The 19148-nt window shown below is 47.0% G+C and overlaps 2 protein-coding genes across 3 annotated transcripts; one reads left to right on the top strand and one right to left on the bottom strand.

The window, feature by feature from the left end:
• The first annotated feature begins 1 nt into the window (after position 1).
• Positions 2-1636, top strand: LOC134149858 (phospholipase A2, membrane associated-like). Its single transcript, XM_062593085.1, has 4 exons — positions 2-213; positions 431-548; positions 769-872; positions 1107-1636. Exons 1-4 carry the CDS (start codon positions 174-176, stop codon positions 1241-1243), a joined length of 399 nt encoding a protein of 132 aa, XP_062449069.1. The 5' UTR covers positions 2-173; the 3' UTR covers positions 1244-1636.
• Positions 1637-5047: 3411 nt separating this feature from the next.
• OTUD3 (OTU deubiquitinase 3) lies at positions 5048-17050 on the bottom strand. Of its 2 annotated transcripts, XM_062593080.1 has the most exons (10): positions 16899-17050; positions 16081-16229; positions 15222-15334; positions 11749-11871; positions 10912-11037; positions 10103-10199; positions 9105-9283; positions 8398-8810; positions 6319-6468; positions 5048-5893 (listed from the first exon to the last, which is right to left on the bottom strand). In XM_062593080.1, exons 1-8 carry the CDS (start codon positions 17048-17050, stop codon positions 8634-8636), a joined length of 1116 nt encoding a protein of 371 aa, XP_062449064.1. In that variant the 3' UTR covers positions 5048-5893; positions 6319-6468; positions 8398-8633. The 2 variants fall into 2 exon arrangements, with proteins under 2 accessions (XP_062449064.1, XP_062449063.1); XM_062593079.1 differs by having other exon boundaries at positions 5048-6468.
• Positions 17051-19148: the final 2098 nt, after the last annotated feature.

Below are 19148 nucleotides of genomic sequence, written 5' to 3'. Positions count from 1 at the left end.
CACGGGAGAGGGTGGGAGAGGGCCGGGACGCGCGCGGTATAAAAGCGAGAGGGACCGCGGCGTAACTTCAGCACGGCGCTTCAAGTTAAGAGCCCGGCCGCCCCCCCGCCCCCCCCGTCGAAGGAGCGGCGCCGCTCGGTCCGCCCGTCGCCTCCCTCCCCGCCGAGAGGAAGATGAGGGTCCTGCTGCCGCTGGCGGCGCTGCTCGCCTGCAGTAAGTGCGGCTGGGCCCCGAGCCGCCGTCGAGCCCAGGGAAAAACGAGGGGGGACGGGGGGACGGGGAGACCCTCGCCCGCCCGGCAACGCGCCAAAACCACCCGCCGCTGCGGCGTCCCCGCCAGCGGCCGAGACCTCCCCTTGCAACCTGCAAATCTGCTTTTTTTATTATTATTTTTATTTTTCCCCCTCTCCCCCCCTCCCCGACGCTGCAGGCGCCCTCCCGGCCGGCGGGAAGCTCCCGCAGTTCCCGCACACCTTCGCGCCGGCGCTCGAGGGAAGCACCGTGGCCAACTTGTCCGCTCACGGCTGCTCCACGGCTGCGACGGACCGGTACAGCCGGGGGGTGGCCACGCGGGACCCCGGGGCAAAAGCCAAAAAGCAGAGAAAAGGCCGGGCTGGGGGCGAAGCGAAAAGAGGGAAGGGGCCGGAGGTGCCCGGGGGGGGGGGGGATGACTGGGAGCAGCGGGGACACGAAGGGAGGCGCTGCCCGCGCTTCGCAGCCCGCCGGCGGGCGGTTTTATCGCCCCCCCCCCCCGCCTCGTCGCCGCAGGTGCTGCCTGCTTCGCGCCTGCTGCTACGCCAGGCTGGCCGCGCGCCGGTGCGACGTCCCCAGGGCCCAGCATGCCGTCGCCCGGGCCGGGGCCGCAGCTTGCCGTAAGTTCCCGCGCTCGCGGCGGCGGCGACGCGGGCGGCGGCGGGGGGGGGGAGGAGGAATTCGGGGTGCCGGGGAGGTCGAAGCACCCCACGCGGGGCCGGCCGGCGCGAAAAGCTGAACGCGAGCGGACGGGGCTCCGTTTCGCAGCCTCGCCTCCCCGGCGCGGCGGTGGCGGCCGTCCGAGCCCGGCGCTGCTTCCCCCCCGCCTCCCCTCCCCTTTCTGCTTCCCGCAGGCTCCCGGAGCTGGTGCGAGCGGGGCGCCTGCAGGTGCGAGAGGGTGGCCTGGCGGTGCCGGCTGCGCAGGCGGGTGCCGGCGCGGCCCCGCGCCTTCCGCTGCAGCAAGTGCAAGGCAGGAGTCCGGTGCTACTGAGGGCAAGCGCCTTTGCACCTGGCCGCAGGAGCGTTTCCCAGCTTCAGCGATCCTGCGCCTGGGTTTGTGGTTTTTTTCTTTTCTTTTTTTTTTTTTTGTGCTTCCGTGCAAGGACAACAAGCTGCGGCGTTGCACGCTGGATCCAAAGAGGGCCCGTTTGGAGGGGGAGAGCGACGCAGCTGCAGCGCTTCCACGGGGACGAAGGAGGGAGCGGCGGGTGGCTGCACCGCGCCGGCGGCCGGGCCGGGGTGGAAAGCAGCGGGAGGCTCCCGGTTCACTTCCCTTTCCCTCTGGCTCCAGTTCCCGAACGCAAACCGCAACACAAGCGCCTTTCGCTTTAGCTTCGTCGCGGATTCTCTTATTTCCCCTCAAAATAAAAACGGAGAATACAGAGCTCCTCTGTGTGACGTGCTCGCCCTTGCTCGGAGCAGCAGCCCTGCTAACTAGGCTCCCTGCCGAAATGGCCAGATAAAACCCGAAAACGGGAGCTGAGCGAACGTCACCTCCGAAGCGCGCGAGCCAGTGACTTAGCCAGAGCGAGCGGCTCTCCCTGTCCGGGTTGGCACGCGGCCATTTATCGTGCCGCTGTCGCCCACCGGCGGGTATCACCCCCCGTCCGTGGGAGAGGGAGACGTAGGCAGAGCCGAGTCCCGCGCAGCCCAGAGCCCGTTTCCCGCGCTCCGCAGGGGCCGTGCCTCTCCGAGGCTGCGAGGTTCGAGCAACCGAGGTCAACGGTGGCAGCAAACGTCCTCCAAATTAGCAATGTTTCCCCCTGGCTACAACCCAGGCCTCTGGCTCTGCAGTCCTCTTCGCTTCGGAGTGGCGTTTGGTCCCGTGGGAGGTGAGCGGCTGCGGAGCAAGGAGGGCACAACCCCTTGCTGGGTGGGAACGAAGGATGGGATCCTCCCAGAGATGGGTCAGGTCAGGCAGGCGGGCACTGGCCTGCACTGAAACGGGCTCTTTCTGCTAAAATATTGGGCAAATTGGAACGATACCTGTGTGTTTTTCTGCCTGGATGTTGGAATGTTGGAGCTGGTTAATAGAAAGCTCAGAGCTGCTCAGCTGGCTCGGATGCTGCTCTCCGAGGAGAATGAACTGGGATGCAAAAGCAGCATCAGAATTGATGCACAAGGGAGAAAGGAAAAGATAACACCACGTAAATGTTCAAAATCTATTCATTTTTACCATCGTCCTACCCAGAGACCCCAAGAAGGGCCTTACTCTGCCGTCATGAGATATTTTGCTTATCCTTTGCAAGGAAAAACATCTTGCGAAACAGAGACAAAATCCACACGCTCCCAAGAGGTGGGCGGCCCGGGAGCGGACACCGGCCAGGGCTCTTATTTCCTATCCAGACGACTCAGAGAAGCCCCATTGCGAAACCCCCGTAAGGAGCCGTCACGGAGGGTCTTTGGCCCAGTGGCTCAGCCGGTTTATTAGGAGAGACCTTATTCCTCGGAGAGAGAAACAAGGCGCTCTTCCGAGCGCAAGCGCCAAAAACCCCACCGTGAGCCACGCAGGGGGAAAGAGGCTTTGCGGAGGCGCAGAGCCAAGCTCAATTTTCTCACCGCCTCGCGGACCTCCAGACGAATCGCACCCCCGTTTCCTGCCTCAGTTTCCCCAGACGTTGCAGGACTGTTTCCTCTCGCCGGGTTTCCCGGACGGGGCAGAAGCAAAGTACTAAAATGTCTGTAAGGGACCAGAGAGCTAATTAGAGCATCTCGTGAGCAAATGACATAATTATCCCCCCTCCTTTAAAAAAAAAAAAAAAAAAAAACCTTTAATTCTATGCTAATATTTTTTTTCCCTCTATACCCTGTTGTTTTGCCTTATTTTGCTTCTGCATAAGGGTGAACGCCTCATGCAAGGGTTTGCAAGGATTATCCCGGCCTTTTTTTCCCCAATGAGACTCCGCGAGCGACCTGGCGAGGTGCAGTCGGGTGCTGACAGGTCCCCGGTAACCCAAAAGACGAGGGCGCAGCCCCATCAGCGCCACCCTACCTTTGGCCGCGGCCAATTTGGCGTCCTCTCCGCGTTGGCGAGTCACAGCTGCAGGATGCTTTGCGCCGGTAGCGTTTTCTCCCTGCCAAGGCAAAGAAATACGGGAACAGTGAGATACGGCACGGCCTTTTCCAACCGAGGTGCCAAAAAATTAATAAGGTTTACGCGACGATGCAATTTCTCCCTTTCCCCCCCAAAAAAGCTGTCCCTTAACTGAGCATTTTTAGGTGGCAGCAGCTCGCCCTGTGCCACCAGCGCCTGTGAGTCCTCAAACAGGGACATTTCTCCTGCCTTTTCAACCTCACCCGAGCCGTTTGCAGAAGAGAAACGGGAGGTTGATTCAAGGGAACTGGGACCTGCACCGCTCTTGTGCCCGGCCCGGTGGTCTCGGCTGCAGGAAATGCCTCAGTCGGGCTGTGCAGCACCCAGAGCTGTTAATAATTGTAATATTTTCCCTACTACTCCATGGGAAAGGGCAGGTGTCCTGCAGTAAGAAACCACGTGAGACCAAAGTCCCTTTCTCAAGAATCAACCCCTTGAGATCCCCTCGCGTGGAGAAACTCCCTTCGTGGAGGTCCTTTAAGATTACACGGCTGAGAAAGTGTGCTTTTTGTGGGGGGAATGAGGAAAAAGCACTAGGAATGAGGCCCAGTAAATACCAGCTGGGATCAGGGCGAAGGTTAGAGCTAGGAGAGCTCCCAAAAGGCTGGACTTGCCCTTGGGTGGAGGCCAAATATTGACCTCACGCTCGCCAGAGGTGACCCACCCCAAAAAGACAACATCTGCTCTATCCTGCGTTGCAAACAAAACGAGGCAGCATCGCTAAACCTTAAGATTTTGGGAAGAAAAAGTACTATCCATACAAACAGTAACAGCAAGTTGAGCTAAGGCAGCGGAGCCCAAAGCAGCCCCCAGGCCTGGTTCTCCTCGGGGGCCAAGCCTGGAAGGAGAAGCATCATCTTAACTCCTGTCCCAGCTATTTTTCATTTCAGGACCCTGGGAGACCCCCTTCCCCGAGCTGGACCTGCAGTAAAGCAGCAGCATGCAGCTGCTGAAATGTTTTGCAATTCCCATGAACAACTTTAAGGGTAATAAAACAAAATAAAAAAGGAAAAAAAAAAAGAAAAAAAAAAGAAAAAAAAGAAAAAAAAGGCCGAGCGCTGCCTTCGAGATAGCTGCTCAAAGCAGAAAGGCTCTGGGGAGCTGGAGGCGACCCGCAGGCACAGCTTCCCTACCACAGACTTAGAGGAAAGAGCAATCTGAGTGCAGTTAAAAATTGCCCTAAGGATATTTTCAGTTTTCCTTCAGTGCTAACAGCACTTTAATGTTTCCTTCCCCAGATGGGACACAGTCTGTACTCTGAGCAACATCTTTTAACTAAACTCCACTGCTTTTCTTGCTTCCTACAGTAAACGTGGTATCTTTTCTAAAAGGAAAACTGAGGGAATTTTTTGCAACCTGTTTCTCATGTCCGCTAAGGGTCCTTCAAGTTACAAACTTACCTAAGCTTCTCCTCAGTCAGAAACCACAATCACGACCATTTACAGAGCGAGCACGGCTAGAGCGAGCGCTAATTAAGGCTGTGCTGCCCTCTAAGGTTTCTGCGTGCAAACAGGCTCCGCTCCGGCAGCGGCAGGGCGTGATCACACAGGCCTTCAGGAGCAGAGGCACGGTGTAAGGTGCACACTGAGGATGGAGCGATTTTCCCCACCTTCAGCGAGGTTTAATAAAATAAAATAATAAAAAAAAAATCCATGTTTTTAGTCCACAGTTCACCCAATACACAAAACTCCAGTCTCACAGTTGAAGCAGCACATCTTTGCAGGCTTTATTGCACCAGGTATTCAAAAACACAAGATTTGGTTTGATAACAGGAGCAGAGCCTCTGCCACGTGTTTCGAGGGGGGAGAGGATGAGTCTTGCACGGTTTCAACAGACTCCAATAGTAAATGAAGGCACCTCCCGAGAGCACTGCTACAGATGCAGATACTACAGATGACATGACTTTATTTTGGCTATTCAGGCACTCCAGATGAGGTAAGGCTACTGTTTAAGAAAACAAATGAACCCGATGCCCTCCACGAATCAATAAGGTACACTAGAAACTACGAGCCCCTCCTGTACACAGGATGTCACGACAAGCTCTCACAAGCCGAGACTGCTCTTGGTCTAACAAGTGCCTGAAGGGAAGCAGCAGCCAAACTTTGCATTTTCTAAATTGTCCTAGAAAGACAGCCTCGATTCCACCACGCACTCATCTCGAGGCCAGCGGTGATCCCACCAGTCCAGCAGCAACCTAATCTTGGTCTTCACCCAGCCACCCACCCGAGATGTGCAAAGATGCAAGCTAAAACACTTCACAAGCCGTCATCCTTCTCAAGCAGTCCCAGCGTATCCCAAAACCGAGCCGGCTGAAGTTCATGCAAAACGCTCAGCTTGGTTAGGTCCATTTAAGATTGTCGAGCAGTATTTGAGATGCAGCTAGAAACAAACAGCAATCTATTCTCAAACAAATACCAAGGAACATGCGGAGTTTATTATCCTATAACCACATATTATGAAGCACAGTTAGCTCCACTGAAGAGCAGGCAGAAGCAACAAAGGAGTGAATCATGAATTTGGGTCTCTTCTTTCTTTGCTCCCTTTGCCCTGCAAGGAAAATTTACAATCCGTTTACAAAGCAGACTCCTTGCATAAAAATGAGTTCCCTGAAGAAGCCTGCATAAAGACTCACTAGAAAAAAAAATATACATCATAACGGTTGGTGAAAATACCAGTGATAATGCCAGTGCCTAAAGGGAAAAAAATCTAAAGTGGACCAAATGAAAGTTTAACATCTTCAGAAACAAAAAAAAGTTTTGTTTTTTTTTTTTTTGCAAGTACAAAGCCATCCTTACAAAAATCAAGAGTACCTGATTGGTCTAACACGACAGCGCAGCACATTAACAGTTTGTTTTAATCAAATTACACTTGGAGATTAAATCATTTTCAACTACATTTGCTTATAGGTTCAGAGGCCATGAGCCCGAAGGTCAACCTCTCTCCCCTATTAAAGTTGTGGTGTCATCGCAGACCTGCTCATTTATCCCGGTCATGGAGGAAGTTAGCTTTTGCAGGTCCCTTCGTGCCTACAGTAGAAGCTCAGCCTCTTGTCTGCTGGCTATAGGACAGCTCCCCTTCACAGCTATCCAGGCTTGAAGCAACCAATAATCCTTTCATCAGCTCTGGCTCAGGAAGGAAAAAAAAAAAGCGCAAATTGTTAAGATCAAACATCTTATTCTTAGCACACAACTGCAAACTCACACTGTCACTTCAATTTATGCACGCTCGTCACCTGCAGCGAGGCAAAGGTGATGCATCCACCTGGAGTACCTGGCTGTGCCCGCTGCCTTTAACACTCGTCACACTGTTTCAGTGACTTGTACTTCCTCCCAGTTACAGCTATGACTTCCCATTCTTCCTGCTACTGTAGAAGTTAGTCTTGGGAAAAATAATTCCAGGAAATAACAGCCCTAACAGTAGGCCATCTAAAGACTGGCAGAAAATGGAAATTACCAAAGTCGTTTTTCACTTTAAGAACAGCACTGTGAATTCAACACTCATCCATATTCTCCCGACCTACCAAATACTGCTCATATTCCCCTCAACAGCAATTACTCATGGTTACCACTAGCACTTAAAGCAGCATATAATACACTTTATCTGCCAGACATGATATCCCACCATAAAGTATAAGAGCTGCTTTGTACTGCTTTGATTTCCACCAAGCTTACTGTAGGAACTAAAGTGTTTTTTTTCCAGCATTCAAGCCTGCTCTTCTCCTATACCACCCAGTACTTAAAGCAGAGCTCCTTTCTTTTTATGCTCCGTTCTATTTTATTCAAATGCTCCTGATAACTGGGGCATGGGATAGAGAGTACTAGCTCAGATCTTGTCTTGGCAGTTCAATCAAAGTAGTTTATACTTCAGTGCCGATTTGGAAACTCCAAAGACAAAGATTTTTTTCAAAAGCAACTTCCCCTCACACTGAAAAATTCTATTTAGTCTCTGTCTTGGCAGATGAGATGTCTCCTGTTTTCTATTGTACGAGTGTGTGTGCACACACGTGCTTTCTTAAAGCTTAGTGTTTGATATAAGTCCAAAAACATGAAGTCCAAAAACCAGTGAAGCTGAAACACTGCAAGCCATAAGGCTAGGGCCAAATCCCTCTATTCGTACACTTTAGTCCAAATTCCCAAACCTATAGTGGAAAGCACCATAGGATTCAAGCTGCGTATTCTATGGCACTTGGTAATGTTACTGAAGAGGAATTTAAGATGAAAAAATCCTACCCTGGAAAAAGCTTGATTTGTTAAGAGTGAAGTAGGCAGGATTCCCAGCAATTCCTGCTACTTGGAAGCTTGTTCCCAGGACTTTTGATCCATTGGCTACAATAATTTCATTTGGAGACTAACGGCTTGGACTTTAGCCCTAAAGCTCCAGAGTAAGACAACGGAGATGAGATTCCAGATGTCCAAGTAACAGCACATTTTGACTGCACTCAACAGAAATCTCACACTTGCTCAGGTCATATTTTACTACCTCATTGCACTTCACCAGGTTGGATCAATCAGTCCTGCAGTCTGAAGAGCCCACTGAGTCTTCTCCTCACCCCGCACAGCAAGAGGAAAACATCAGAAGGACCCAACAGCAAGCAAACGAGTCCTCTCAAAACTTATGCAAGAAGCAAGCTTGGACTCTACAATGCCATTTTCCTTTCAGGTATTAATCATTTCAGAAACAGACAGCATACAGCTGAGTGCAACAAAGGCAAGAGCAATTCTGGTTAGATTAAAGCTTGTCACTAGGCTCTCGGGTAGGAAAGAAAAGTCTTACGTATGATAACACTATTAGCTGACATTTAAGCTCTGGAAAGGGTGCTGGGATTTTGTTCCCGTACTTTCTAACTTTAAATAGGAAAAAAAAGAAAAAAAAAAAAAAAAAAAAAAAAGAGTTCCTGAGTTGAGAACTATTAACGCTGTCCTTGACAGTAAGGTAAGATAAAGTTCCTGCAGATTTAACCTGAAGTAAAAACTCACTATAAAAGAAATCTAAGTATCTCAAGTGATCTCAAAGTAAAACTCACACCACTGTGAGGAAAAAGATTATCTCACCTTCATCTAAGTCCAAAATAATAAATAAGTCTCTACTTTGTTCATTTCAAACTCTTTTCATACATCAGCTGATGCAGTATTACCAAATAATTACTCTTCCTGCAACTGGAGAAGCAGAAAGTTAGTGCATGCTTGGAGATTAAGATAACAGCTGCTTGGAAATTTGTTCTGAAGAGGAATTTTGTCTTCATTAGTTTTATTTGCTTTCTGCTCTAGAGCACTCAGAACACATTCATTCATATGTTTACTGCCGCCAGGGCCTTCACCAGGGTAACTTGGGTATCTGAGTCTGTCTCCTTCCTGTTACTATCTGCACAGTTAGTCTTGTTGGCCAGGACCTTTTGTCGGTGCCTTTCTTCCTGTCGCTTCTTCTTCTCTAACCGCTGTTGCTCTTTCTTTTGTTTTTTAGATACCTGAAAGAGAAGGATGAAAACACAGCTGAAAACACACATTTTCTGCTCAGTTGAGGAAAAACAGCACACTGGAAGGCAGACAAGCAGCTGCCTTAACACTTTAATCCAAACTATTTATCAGGACTATGTTTTCTCACTTCAGGAAAAATGTCATGTGTCACTAACTTAGTTTCTATTAGAGAAAAATCACAGCCATATGAGCGAAATTTAGTAAGCTGAAGCTTTCTAATTCAAAGGAGAAAGCAGGTGCTGAGGATCAACATCCAAATTGCTCCCAAGCCACCCTTCACATACCTTTGTGTTCTTGCCAGCTCGATTCTCTTCATCACATCTAGCCTGTCCTTTGTTTCCTATTTTATCACGATGCAAACTCTGATTTCCAAAGATTCTTGAGCCACTTCCATTTTCTTTGCACAAAGCTGAGCTGCACAATTTCTGATCTGTCTCCTGGGAATCACACTCCTCTTCAGTACCTACCAACAAGCAGATATTTTTCTCATTTTTCTCAGATGCACTACCTAGAAGCTGGCCAGCTCCTTCTTGTATACTTTCTGTAAGTTTTTGGGGTATGTGTGTTGGGGGGAGGGAAGATAGGAGTTTGAATACTTTTTAAAAAAAATAATAAAATGAATAGTCACAGTTCAGTAGGCACTTTGGTGTGCTCCAGCTAAATAGGACAACATATTCTTCATCTGCTGAAATGCAGGAAGGGGATGCTCCACACAAAATTCCAGTGGTATTATTTTTCAGAAGCTACAATACATAGCTCCACTAACATTTGTGCTCCACTTCACGAGATAACATATCACAGGAAAAGCCAGATCTTCTAGTGCTTGAGAACTAGGCTAAACCTGATGAAGTTCTCCAAGAGCAAGAGCAGATTTAGACTAGCTTACATTCTGAGTTGGTTCATAAACCTGAAAGTAAAGTTACCTGAAGGGGGGAACCACTAAACAGCTCAAGAAATTAGTAATCTAATACAGATTCTTTCAAGACTTTACAGCAGAATAAATCCAAGAGAAGTCAGAAAAAGATCTGTTCAATAACATGTAAGAACTCAGATGAGTGTCTTGCACAGTCCCAGGTCAGTCTCAAAACTGGCAAACCAAAAGCCTCTGCAGATGCACAAAATCTTCCCTCACTAATAACCCTCTTGAACACAAAAAGGCTGAGGGGGCAGCAGAACTAACAGCAAGCCCCTGTTTAACTGCTTTCTTTTTACACTGAACACCAGCCGCTAGCCTTAGACAACCTTTTTCTAAAACACCAGGGTACAAACTCCAGGTACTTACTGATTCTTTCCACTTTATTCACCTGAAGGATGGCAAATATTGCTGATTCAACATTGTAGTTTTCCACTTCCAAAACCTGGTTTATTAAGTCAATGTCCTGTCCACAGGAAGAGAAAGAGATAACACATTGAAGGGACTTGAAACTACTGACACAGACATTCACTCAAAAACCACATGCACCACTCAGAGGGTGGTGATGTCTGTTTTCATAATCTCTGAATGAGCCCATGCTGCATTTTTCAAGACAACAAGGGAAAAGGCATTAAAATCTTGAAGATAACAGGAAAAAAAAGTTCTGATCAAAGCTAAAAACTCCAGTAATTCACAAGGGATTGTGTGTGAAGCAGACAAACCAGTTTCTTCAGAATATCAGATACCCCTTGCATGTATGTCATGCTGTTTCAGTGTAATGGTTCCAACTCTTGACCCTTCCTGTTCTATGCATTTGCACAGTGCAAGCAACGATCTGCAGGAACACCATAGACTATAACTATCTAGCAACAACAGCTGAAATATGCAGAGTAACAAGTCATTTCGGACGCTCAGCTGCAGACAGCCACAGATGAATCATATTTTACAGAACTTGCTTTAGTTTTTTTTTGGAAAGATTTCAAGACAAACCCGCCAAAGCTATTAGGTACTCAGAGTACTTCATCTGCATTTTAGGGTTGGATCGAGGATTAAATGCATCCTAATTTGTGGCTGCAGTACGGCAGTTGCCCAAGATTAAAACTTTAATTACTCCCACGGCTCCTGTCATGTATCAAGAAGCTTTGAATGTCAAGCGTAAAAGGTTACTCCATACTGACCAAACATCCAGTTGCATTACACACTTTCTGTGCAGCATCTTCCATTTCATCTTCAATTTCATCTTCAGATTCACCCTTGTGTGGCTTCATTTCCTCTTCCTTCTTTGAATTATTCTTGCAAAGCATCTGCAAAAAACGTAGCGCCAAGCAGATCTCAGAAGCATGCTGTCATTTCATCAGATGTAACAAAAATCTGACATCACTATAAATTTAATCATTATGGCACACCTTTCTCAAAAATACCCTGTATCAGTGTCTTTGACATTGTGCAACTTTCAACATCACTGACACCATTTCCCGTAACTCATCAAATTCACTACAAGATCATGCATAGCAATAGACAGTCACTGGCTTCTTAAATTAAATACTCGTATTATTACAATACTATACACGATACAGTTGTGCGCAGAAAACCTCAAGGACTGCACAGCTTAATCCTTTACAGGGGAAAAAAAAAACAAAAAGAGAGAGAGAGAGAGAGAGAGAGAGAGAGATGAAGACGACTATTGTATAAAGCTGTTGCATTTCTAGCTCCATCCTCCCTGCCTTCTGTTTTAGGCATTTTTGCAGCTGAGGTACTTGAGTATGTGACTTAATTGGGATTACTTCAGGACTTCCACAGCCCTCATCATTGTACTTTTGGGATTGATTTCTAGCCCAGTATTTTAAGCACTTCACAATAGTAATTTTATTAACCAGGGGGGTTTTTCTATTCCCAGCATGACAGCAGAACCAAACTCTTCTCTGACTTTCAATGAGAATGACAAATTGTATCAACCAGAAACATTCATCTATTTTTCACCTACGCATGACTCGGGTCATTCTGCCACAACCAACCTCCATCCGAAGATAAGCTGGAGCTTCGGAATCATCATTTATCCTCCTCACGCTGTCGTAGTGTTCTCCATACCGATAGGCAATATGTAATTCCCTTGCATTGCTTTTGTCTGTGCCTCGAATCTAAATGAAACAAAACTCCAAATCCTCATTTGTCATTTATTAACTTTGGCATCACATTTTAAAAAGTACTTAATTTTTGAAGCAGTGATAAACACTGCACTAGGAAGCAACATGCATAGCTACTGGAGCATATTTAAACAGAAAATGTTGACTCCATAATCCAGATGTGCCTATAATAACAATATGACTTCTATTTCAAAGTTAATGCTTGAAAACCTGATAATCAGCTTTGGTCAGTTACATCATTACAAACAAAACAGTATGAAAATATTTATTTTCAGAGGAAAGCTCAAAATTATTTTCTAAGTTTCTCCTGGAGGTGGTCCAGTTTTCTGATAATCTTCTCCAGCTCCAACTTCCATTCAACATAAAAAGTGTTTTCCCCTCAAATGTGATGAAAAATAATCGAGTCAATTCAAGTCACGAACACACTGGAAACAGCTGTCTAAATCAAATTTCAGTCCGCAGTTGTGAAAAGACAGTATTTTAACAGTTAGCATTTGAAGTGGATATGTTTGGTTTTTAAAGACAGACCAACACTAAGTCAAAACACAAAAATTAACTCCACTCAGGAGCACTGTTAGCAGCCAGAAGTTCCTCTGCTTTGTCAGCACCAGGTATAGGAATTTCTGTACAAAATTGCTGCCCTGGGTATTACCTGTACAACTGCAAAAATAATTCCTATCCTGACTATCATTCTCTTAAACTATTAGATAAAAGCTACGCAACATACCGAGTCTTGTTAGGAATGCAGAAAATTACACCATATCTGTAAACTGCCTTTGCTTACCTGTCAAGCCAGAGTTCAAAGATCCGAGACCTTTGCTGGAGAAGAAGCCAGCAAGCAAACCATAAGAAATGCTTGCTTCGGGGCTCCAGAATTTCCCAATCCCTATAGGTCTCCGAATCAGCTTTTCCTAACTTACAGAATTTACACCAAGTTACCTTTCAACTGCACCTGCAGTTTATACTTTACCTTAACGACTTCAGATTTCACAACAGATTTTTCTCCATTCATCTATTTTATACTTGTTCACCTTTAAGTTCCAACGCAACACTTGGTTGTATTTAAGTCCTGCCTTTTACCCTATTAAGTTATTCAACATGTCAGATTTGAGTAAGATTCATTTTTAACACTGTTCGTTTGTCAGATCCTAGATAGGTATCTAGTAAATCCTGAAAATCTTAAAAGATTATTCTGAAAATTAACCAATTTCTTCAGCTCTTTAGCAAAGTCTCTCTTTGTATGCACTCCCCACTGTACACGTGAACAGTAAACAAATGTTAGGTGAAGGAAAAAAACAATACTGAAGAAAGTTAGCAGTTATCCAAAGGGCCAGTAAAAATCATTACATCTGTGCTATTTCGTGGCTCTACATTTGCAGTCACTATCGGGAAAAAGTAAAGGGTTTTTAAAACCCTAAGAAGTCAGTCAAGATGTCCACCTCCAATAAGCTCTTGATTAGGCCAGCCTGAGAAACAGCTGAAGGCCCTGAGCATTTATCCTGTTCACATTTTTCCAGCTTGGCTGCAGTGTGTGAAAACAGTTCTCTTAAAATTAAAGGGTAATTCACCATCTGCTTTAGAGTTGAGACCAAAGGCAAGATTCACACTATCTGCTTTAAGTATCTTGCTGGATTACCTCTCTGGAAACGCTCTCCTTGTAACCTAATCTTTCCAAAATTTTGCCAGAGCTCCAGAGCAGAGAGAAAAAAAGACTTGGAGAAGTATTGAATATTAAGAAATATATTAAGGTTAATGTCAAGAGAAGGGTGCCCTGGGTTGGTTGAGTCTGGTAACTCGCTTAGGTTGGCATCATGCTGTGATCCCTTACGTATTCCAATGCCCTGATGTATCTCCCATGCAGGGAGGAGACTTACAATAAGTACCGTTATTAACAGCTCTCTACTCGTGCCACTTTGAAGAGTGCAAGACAATCTTACGGTAAAACCGTCGTTATGATATTAAAAAGAAATCAGGGAAAAGGACACCAGCCAGAGATTGCCCACACTACTGGTATTCTGACATACCTACATAATAATCATCAGCTGACTTGATTCCCCAGGGCTATTAATGCCTTTTTCTAACAAGATTACGTGATGGATCACTTGTTCCAGTCTCCTGCTGTAAGAGGAAACCGTATCAGTCTTTCATAAACTGATTCAGGCATCCGAAACACCAAACCTCATCACAAACTCAGTATTTACAATTCTAGATAGGCCAATGATGGCGGGGGGGGGGGGAAGTTGAAGATTTTTGAGGGGACATATGAAATATCAATACGGGTTAAGTACATGGACACAAGCACCAGACTCAAAACAGTAACGAAACATGAACAGCACCTCCATGAACTCCAGCAGGGTCGTCTCACCGCTACGTACTCTCCCAAGTCAAGCAGTTGAGTATTCCTGCTGATTTGTATCACGGCCATCAGGCACGCTTTTCTTTTTTAAATATGCAAGTTAAAATCTCTTTCCTCCAATGGCTGCCATATAAAGTTTAAACTTCTTCTGGTTCAGGAATCCATCTAACCGTATTTCAAATGCATTTAAGACACTATTGACAGCTTTCATCTTATCTTTTCTTTATCTCCCTGCTTAATCTATACACCTCATTAGTGCTCCCTCTAAACTGGAGCCAGCCCCTAAATTCACTACTACTATCACTAAAAAAATGTCAAGAAATCGTCTTGGCTTGAATGTAGGGTCTCACTTGCTGAATAAAACAGGCAAATTGAGTGTGGATCCACTACAGGAAAATGACAACAGAAAAAGAGGAGGGACATGACAGATCATGGTTTCCTCTTCCAGCAGGGGACTGCAACAAACATCAATCTACTTTCATAAACTGATTAAAAACCACCTTAAGGCTTTGAAACTTCCCCCTTCTTTTTTGCCCATTCCAGAACCTCATTTCTCCAGCTGTTAGAAACCATTTCATTTTCATTCCGAATTTAACACAGAACAGATGGCACTTCATTCCACCACACTGCAGGAGCTGCCCTGCTATACCTTCACTTTCAAGTTTCCTGAAATTTGTTATCATTCAAGTTTCCTTAAGTCTAGCTCAAATTTCTGTGAAAACAGACACCTTGCGTGGCGTCTGATCCTCAGGAGACAGAAACATGACTGAAGCTAGTAGCTTAAAAGCAGAGTTCTCTCTCCATATACTCATACGTCCTGCATTCATTGTATCATTTCGCTTCTCTCCTCCTAGCTGAAGTCTTGAGAACTTTATTTCCAGGCTGAAAAAAGCAAGCACAACTCAACACCACGCCAAGTAACTATGGCTATCATCAGTGTACCCATCAGGTAAAAATCAGACCAAAATACAGAAGTTTTGCTTCTCACCTGCCACAGTGGAGCATTAGGCTGATGAATAACCACATTCATTTGATGGTTCCTTGCAAATGCCACAATAGCATCATTGCCAGCAAAGGTACCAGGCTTTGCCAAATTCGTAACTAAAGGAAAAAAAAAAGAAAAATTAAGAGTTGGAAACTTAGCTTCTGACACCTCCTAAAGCACTGGAGAAATAGTCAGTAACAATTTCAACACTAGCCCAAGAAATTCTGTAAAGAGAACCCCAACTGCAAAAGAGCAACTGTTGAGGCAAGGATTTGGCAATGACAGAAATTAATGAATCTTAAATGACCACAGAAAGCTCTACATTACATGGTATATTCTTAGATTACGCAAGGCCCCCAACTCTGTGTTAGCTCTGAAAAAAAGAATGTCATGAATTAAATGACCAAAACACTTTTAAGCATCATCTACATACTACTCGGCACATCCTCAAAACTGTTAGAACAAGGTCTGTATTAGTCTCTGCTTTGGATCTTTCCCTGGCTTAACACTGTAGAAAGTATCAAAAGTCAAGGAGAAACCTGTGGAAATCAGTCATTCAACACTCACCAGCATTCAAGAGGAGCTAGACACTTAATTTAATCAAATTCCTTTAGAAAATACCATTTTGTAGTCTTTGCTTTCTTCTTTCCTCTGCCAAGTTCCTCCTAAACTTAAAAAAGTTCCTAGGCAAATTCAATAGCTCATTTTCCTAAAGAAACCAAACAAACTACTGTGTCTAAAAACTAGAGAGCTCTTCTAGAATACTTCTGGGATGAGAAGCAATGTCGTAAGAAGGTACCCAAATGAAATGTAAAGGGATATTGTGCAATATTATTACATTAGGGTCTTATGGAGACTGTACCATGTTTCTCAAAGGGAACATCATCCTCCACAAAAGGCTCAAAATCCTCCCGCTGCTTTATCATGTAATCCACCGTCTCCTGGCGATGTTTAAGGTGGTTCCGCGAATGCCCCTCAAGCTGATCACCGAGGGCCCGAAACAAACAATTGCTAAGAAAACAGAAATTGCAAGTTAGCATGTGTGAAAGGAGGCTAACAGTGAACCCCAGAGCAACCACCCCGAAGGAGGAGTAGAAAGAATACAGACCGGGCACCAGAAGCTTCCCCCCAGTGCAATCCTGTATTGATACCAACGAAAAGGGCTGCAGCTGCTTCCTCATCAAAAACACAGACTGGAAGCAGCGTCTGGCCAGCGTTAACTGGCCAGAAAAAGAAATGAGCTACATTCCTTCCGCCCACAAAGCCAACAAGGACATGGATGTGCAGTACCACCTACTCCCCGTACTTAGACTGGCTGCCAAAATCAGAATTGTTAACGGGAGTGTAAAATTTTGAGTGAAAGCAGAACCGTACCCTACACGGCAGGCCGAGAGCACCAGCAGCACCAGGCCCGACCGGCCCAAACTGCGACAAGCCTCATGACGGCACCACAACGGGCAACCCAACGATTCTCCGCGCCATTCCCCGGCGGCCGCCTCTCCAGCCCCCCGTCTCCCGGTGCTTACGGCGCTCCCCGTGCCCCACACCACCAGGGTGGCCCCCACGCCCGTGGGGACCGGTCTGGGCGCCCCCCCTCCCCCCCGGGACACAGGCCCCGCACTGCCGCGGGGGGGGGGGGGGGGGCTCGGAGGCGCCGGCGAGCCGCGACGCGGCGCTCACCCGTCGCCCGGCACCTCCCGCAGCTTGAGGCCGAGCGCCCGGAGCTGCCCGGCGAGGCCGCCCGGGGCCGGGGCGGCGGGGGGCGGCCGCGGCCGCCGCGTCTTCCTGCCGCCGCCGCCGGGCCGCGCCTTGGCCGCCTGCTTGCGGGACATGCCCGCCGGGCGCCCACCGCGCCTGCGCCGCGCCCCTCACGTGACCGCCAGGCGCCGCCACAGAGACGGCGGCAAGGGGGGGCAGAGCGCCGCCGCTCTGACCATGCCCCTCTCCCCTCCCCCCCCCCCAGCGCGGTCCTCCAGAGGAGGAGGAGGAGGAGGCGGCTGAAGAAGAGGCGGCTGAGGAGGAGCGACAGCGAGAGCAGCAGTCACTGGCAGCGGAGGGAGCCGGGAGAAGCAGAGGGTGTCAGGGAGCCAAGCCACGCAAAGCGCAAGGGGAAGGAAGGCGAAGCCAGGCAGCCCTCGAGATCAAGAGTGGAGCCCGGGAGGAAGCAGAGGGCAGCAGGACAAGTCACCTCGTGATTTCACACCAAACGCTTTGTCTGTGGGACAGGCAGAGATCCGCCGTGCGCTTGCAGCCTTGGTTTCCCCTGTTAAACGCACTCCTCTGCCCAGGTGCTCCTCGTGGTCAGTCCAGAAGGGCCTCTGGGGCTGCTCCAGCATCTTAGTTCCCACTTGCTGCAAAAACTTCCCGTGGACACATGCTGTAAACCCTCTTCCATTAATTTCCACAATGATAAACCAGCACAAACTTCTTGGCCAGATCCGTCTATTTCAGCCCCAAATCAGTGATGCTGGATTAACTGGAAAGGAAGAAAGAGGTGAGAACATTCACCACCCGCGAGGTGGCACTGCGAGAACACAGCTCACGCCACCATGCCCCAGCACTGACAACAGGAACACAGGTCAGGGTGACAGCCAAAGCAGTGACAACTAACGGAAGGTTTCAAAAAAGAAAACCCGAAGTCCCAAAACAGAAAAACACTTAATTTCTATTGCGGGAAAAAAAATGCGTTTACCGTGGTTACATTCAGCAAGAGCCTGCCTTGAGTGGGCTGTGAATTCAGCCTGTAACTAAACACGTTACCTTTTTCCTGGTAGAAAGTCTCATTGCATTGTACCTGCATTTCCTATTTCACTGCAGAAGCTGCTGCTGCAGCTCTAAGATATCTACAGCGAGATGAGAAGGAGATCTGAGTGTTGTAATTTTGAGTCACGGCAGCCCTTTCCATTACTGCTGTACCAGAAGGAAAAGGGAGAGACTCTGCGTGTATCCACAGGGAAGCGGACAGAAGTTTAGCAGTAAGAGGCATGACAAAGAAGGAAAAGCTCCGATCTGTCATGTATTACTCAACACGGCATGACTAGGGAGCGCTCGGCTTTCCTGTTGGCATCATGCCCTACTATTCCTCCCCATTCTCAGAAGGAACCAGTTAACTAAGTCATCTACCATTAATACAATCCCGCGCTGCCCCCAAATCAGTGCATCCACTCTATTAGAGATAAAGCCATTACCCCTGCTGCACTTCAGTTGAATTTATGTCTAATTAACTCCTAGCTCTGTTTGTTCAAAAAAATGCATCCAAGTGGCTCTGTGAGATGGACCCTAAAAAACACTCAAAATTTGAAAACACACACCGAGGTACAGAGTGAATCGACTTCCTTGGTATGAACATTAACAATGTGCCACAAAAGCACACAGCCAACCAAGAAGGCAAGACAGAATTGCCACATGGGATTCCCCTGTTGGGCGTTTCAGGTCCTGTTTATCAGGTTAAATTAGTATTTGTTAATATCAATTACGAGGCCACTTCTGAGCATGATGCACCGTAGCTGTATTCCCTCGCTGATCACCACCAGTAGCAATCCCAATATAAAAAAAAAATCCCTTGTAACAACCGGAGAGGCACAGTAAATCTAAAGGTGACTGTTCATTCATGGAAGCTGTCTGCTTCATTCGTACTTACACTGAGCGACAGGTGACATAGTAAGAGGCTTCATACTAAGGCAATTTAAGCCATATTTTTACATTTGGGGAAATATCTAGCGTTGAGAACAAGTCTCTCTTGTCCAGAGTCGCAACATTATAAAATATACATTGAGTAGAGGAAGAAGCTCAAGGGACTATAAACATTAACTTTTCAGGTATTAGATTTTGAATATTATTACTATACCCAAAAGCCTATGACAAGCTGGTACTTTGAGGTGAATCTGAAATAAGATTACTCTTTTGCATCCCTTTCCTGTCATAAACAAA

The sequence above is a fragment of the Rhea pennata genome, chromosome 22 (genome assembly GCF_028389875.1).
Source record: "Rhea pennata isolate bPtePen1 chromosome 22, bPtePen1.pri, whole genome shotgun sequence".
In the NCBI taxonomy this organism is placed as follows: Eukaryota; Metazoa; Chordata; class Aves; order Rheiformes; family Rheidae; genus Rhea; species Rhea pennata.
The sequence above is the reverse complement of the archived record's forward strand: the minus strand, read 5'-3'. Positions and strand labels throughout refer to the sequence as shown.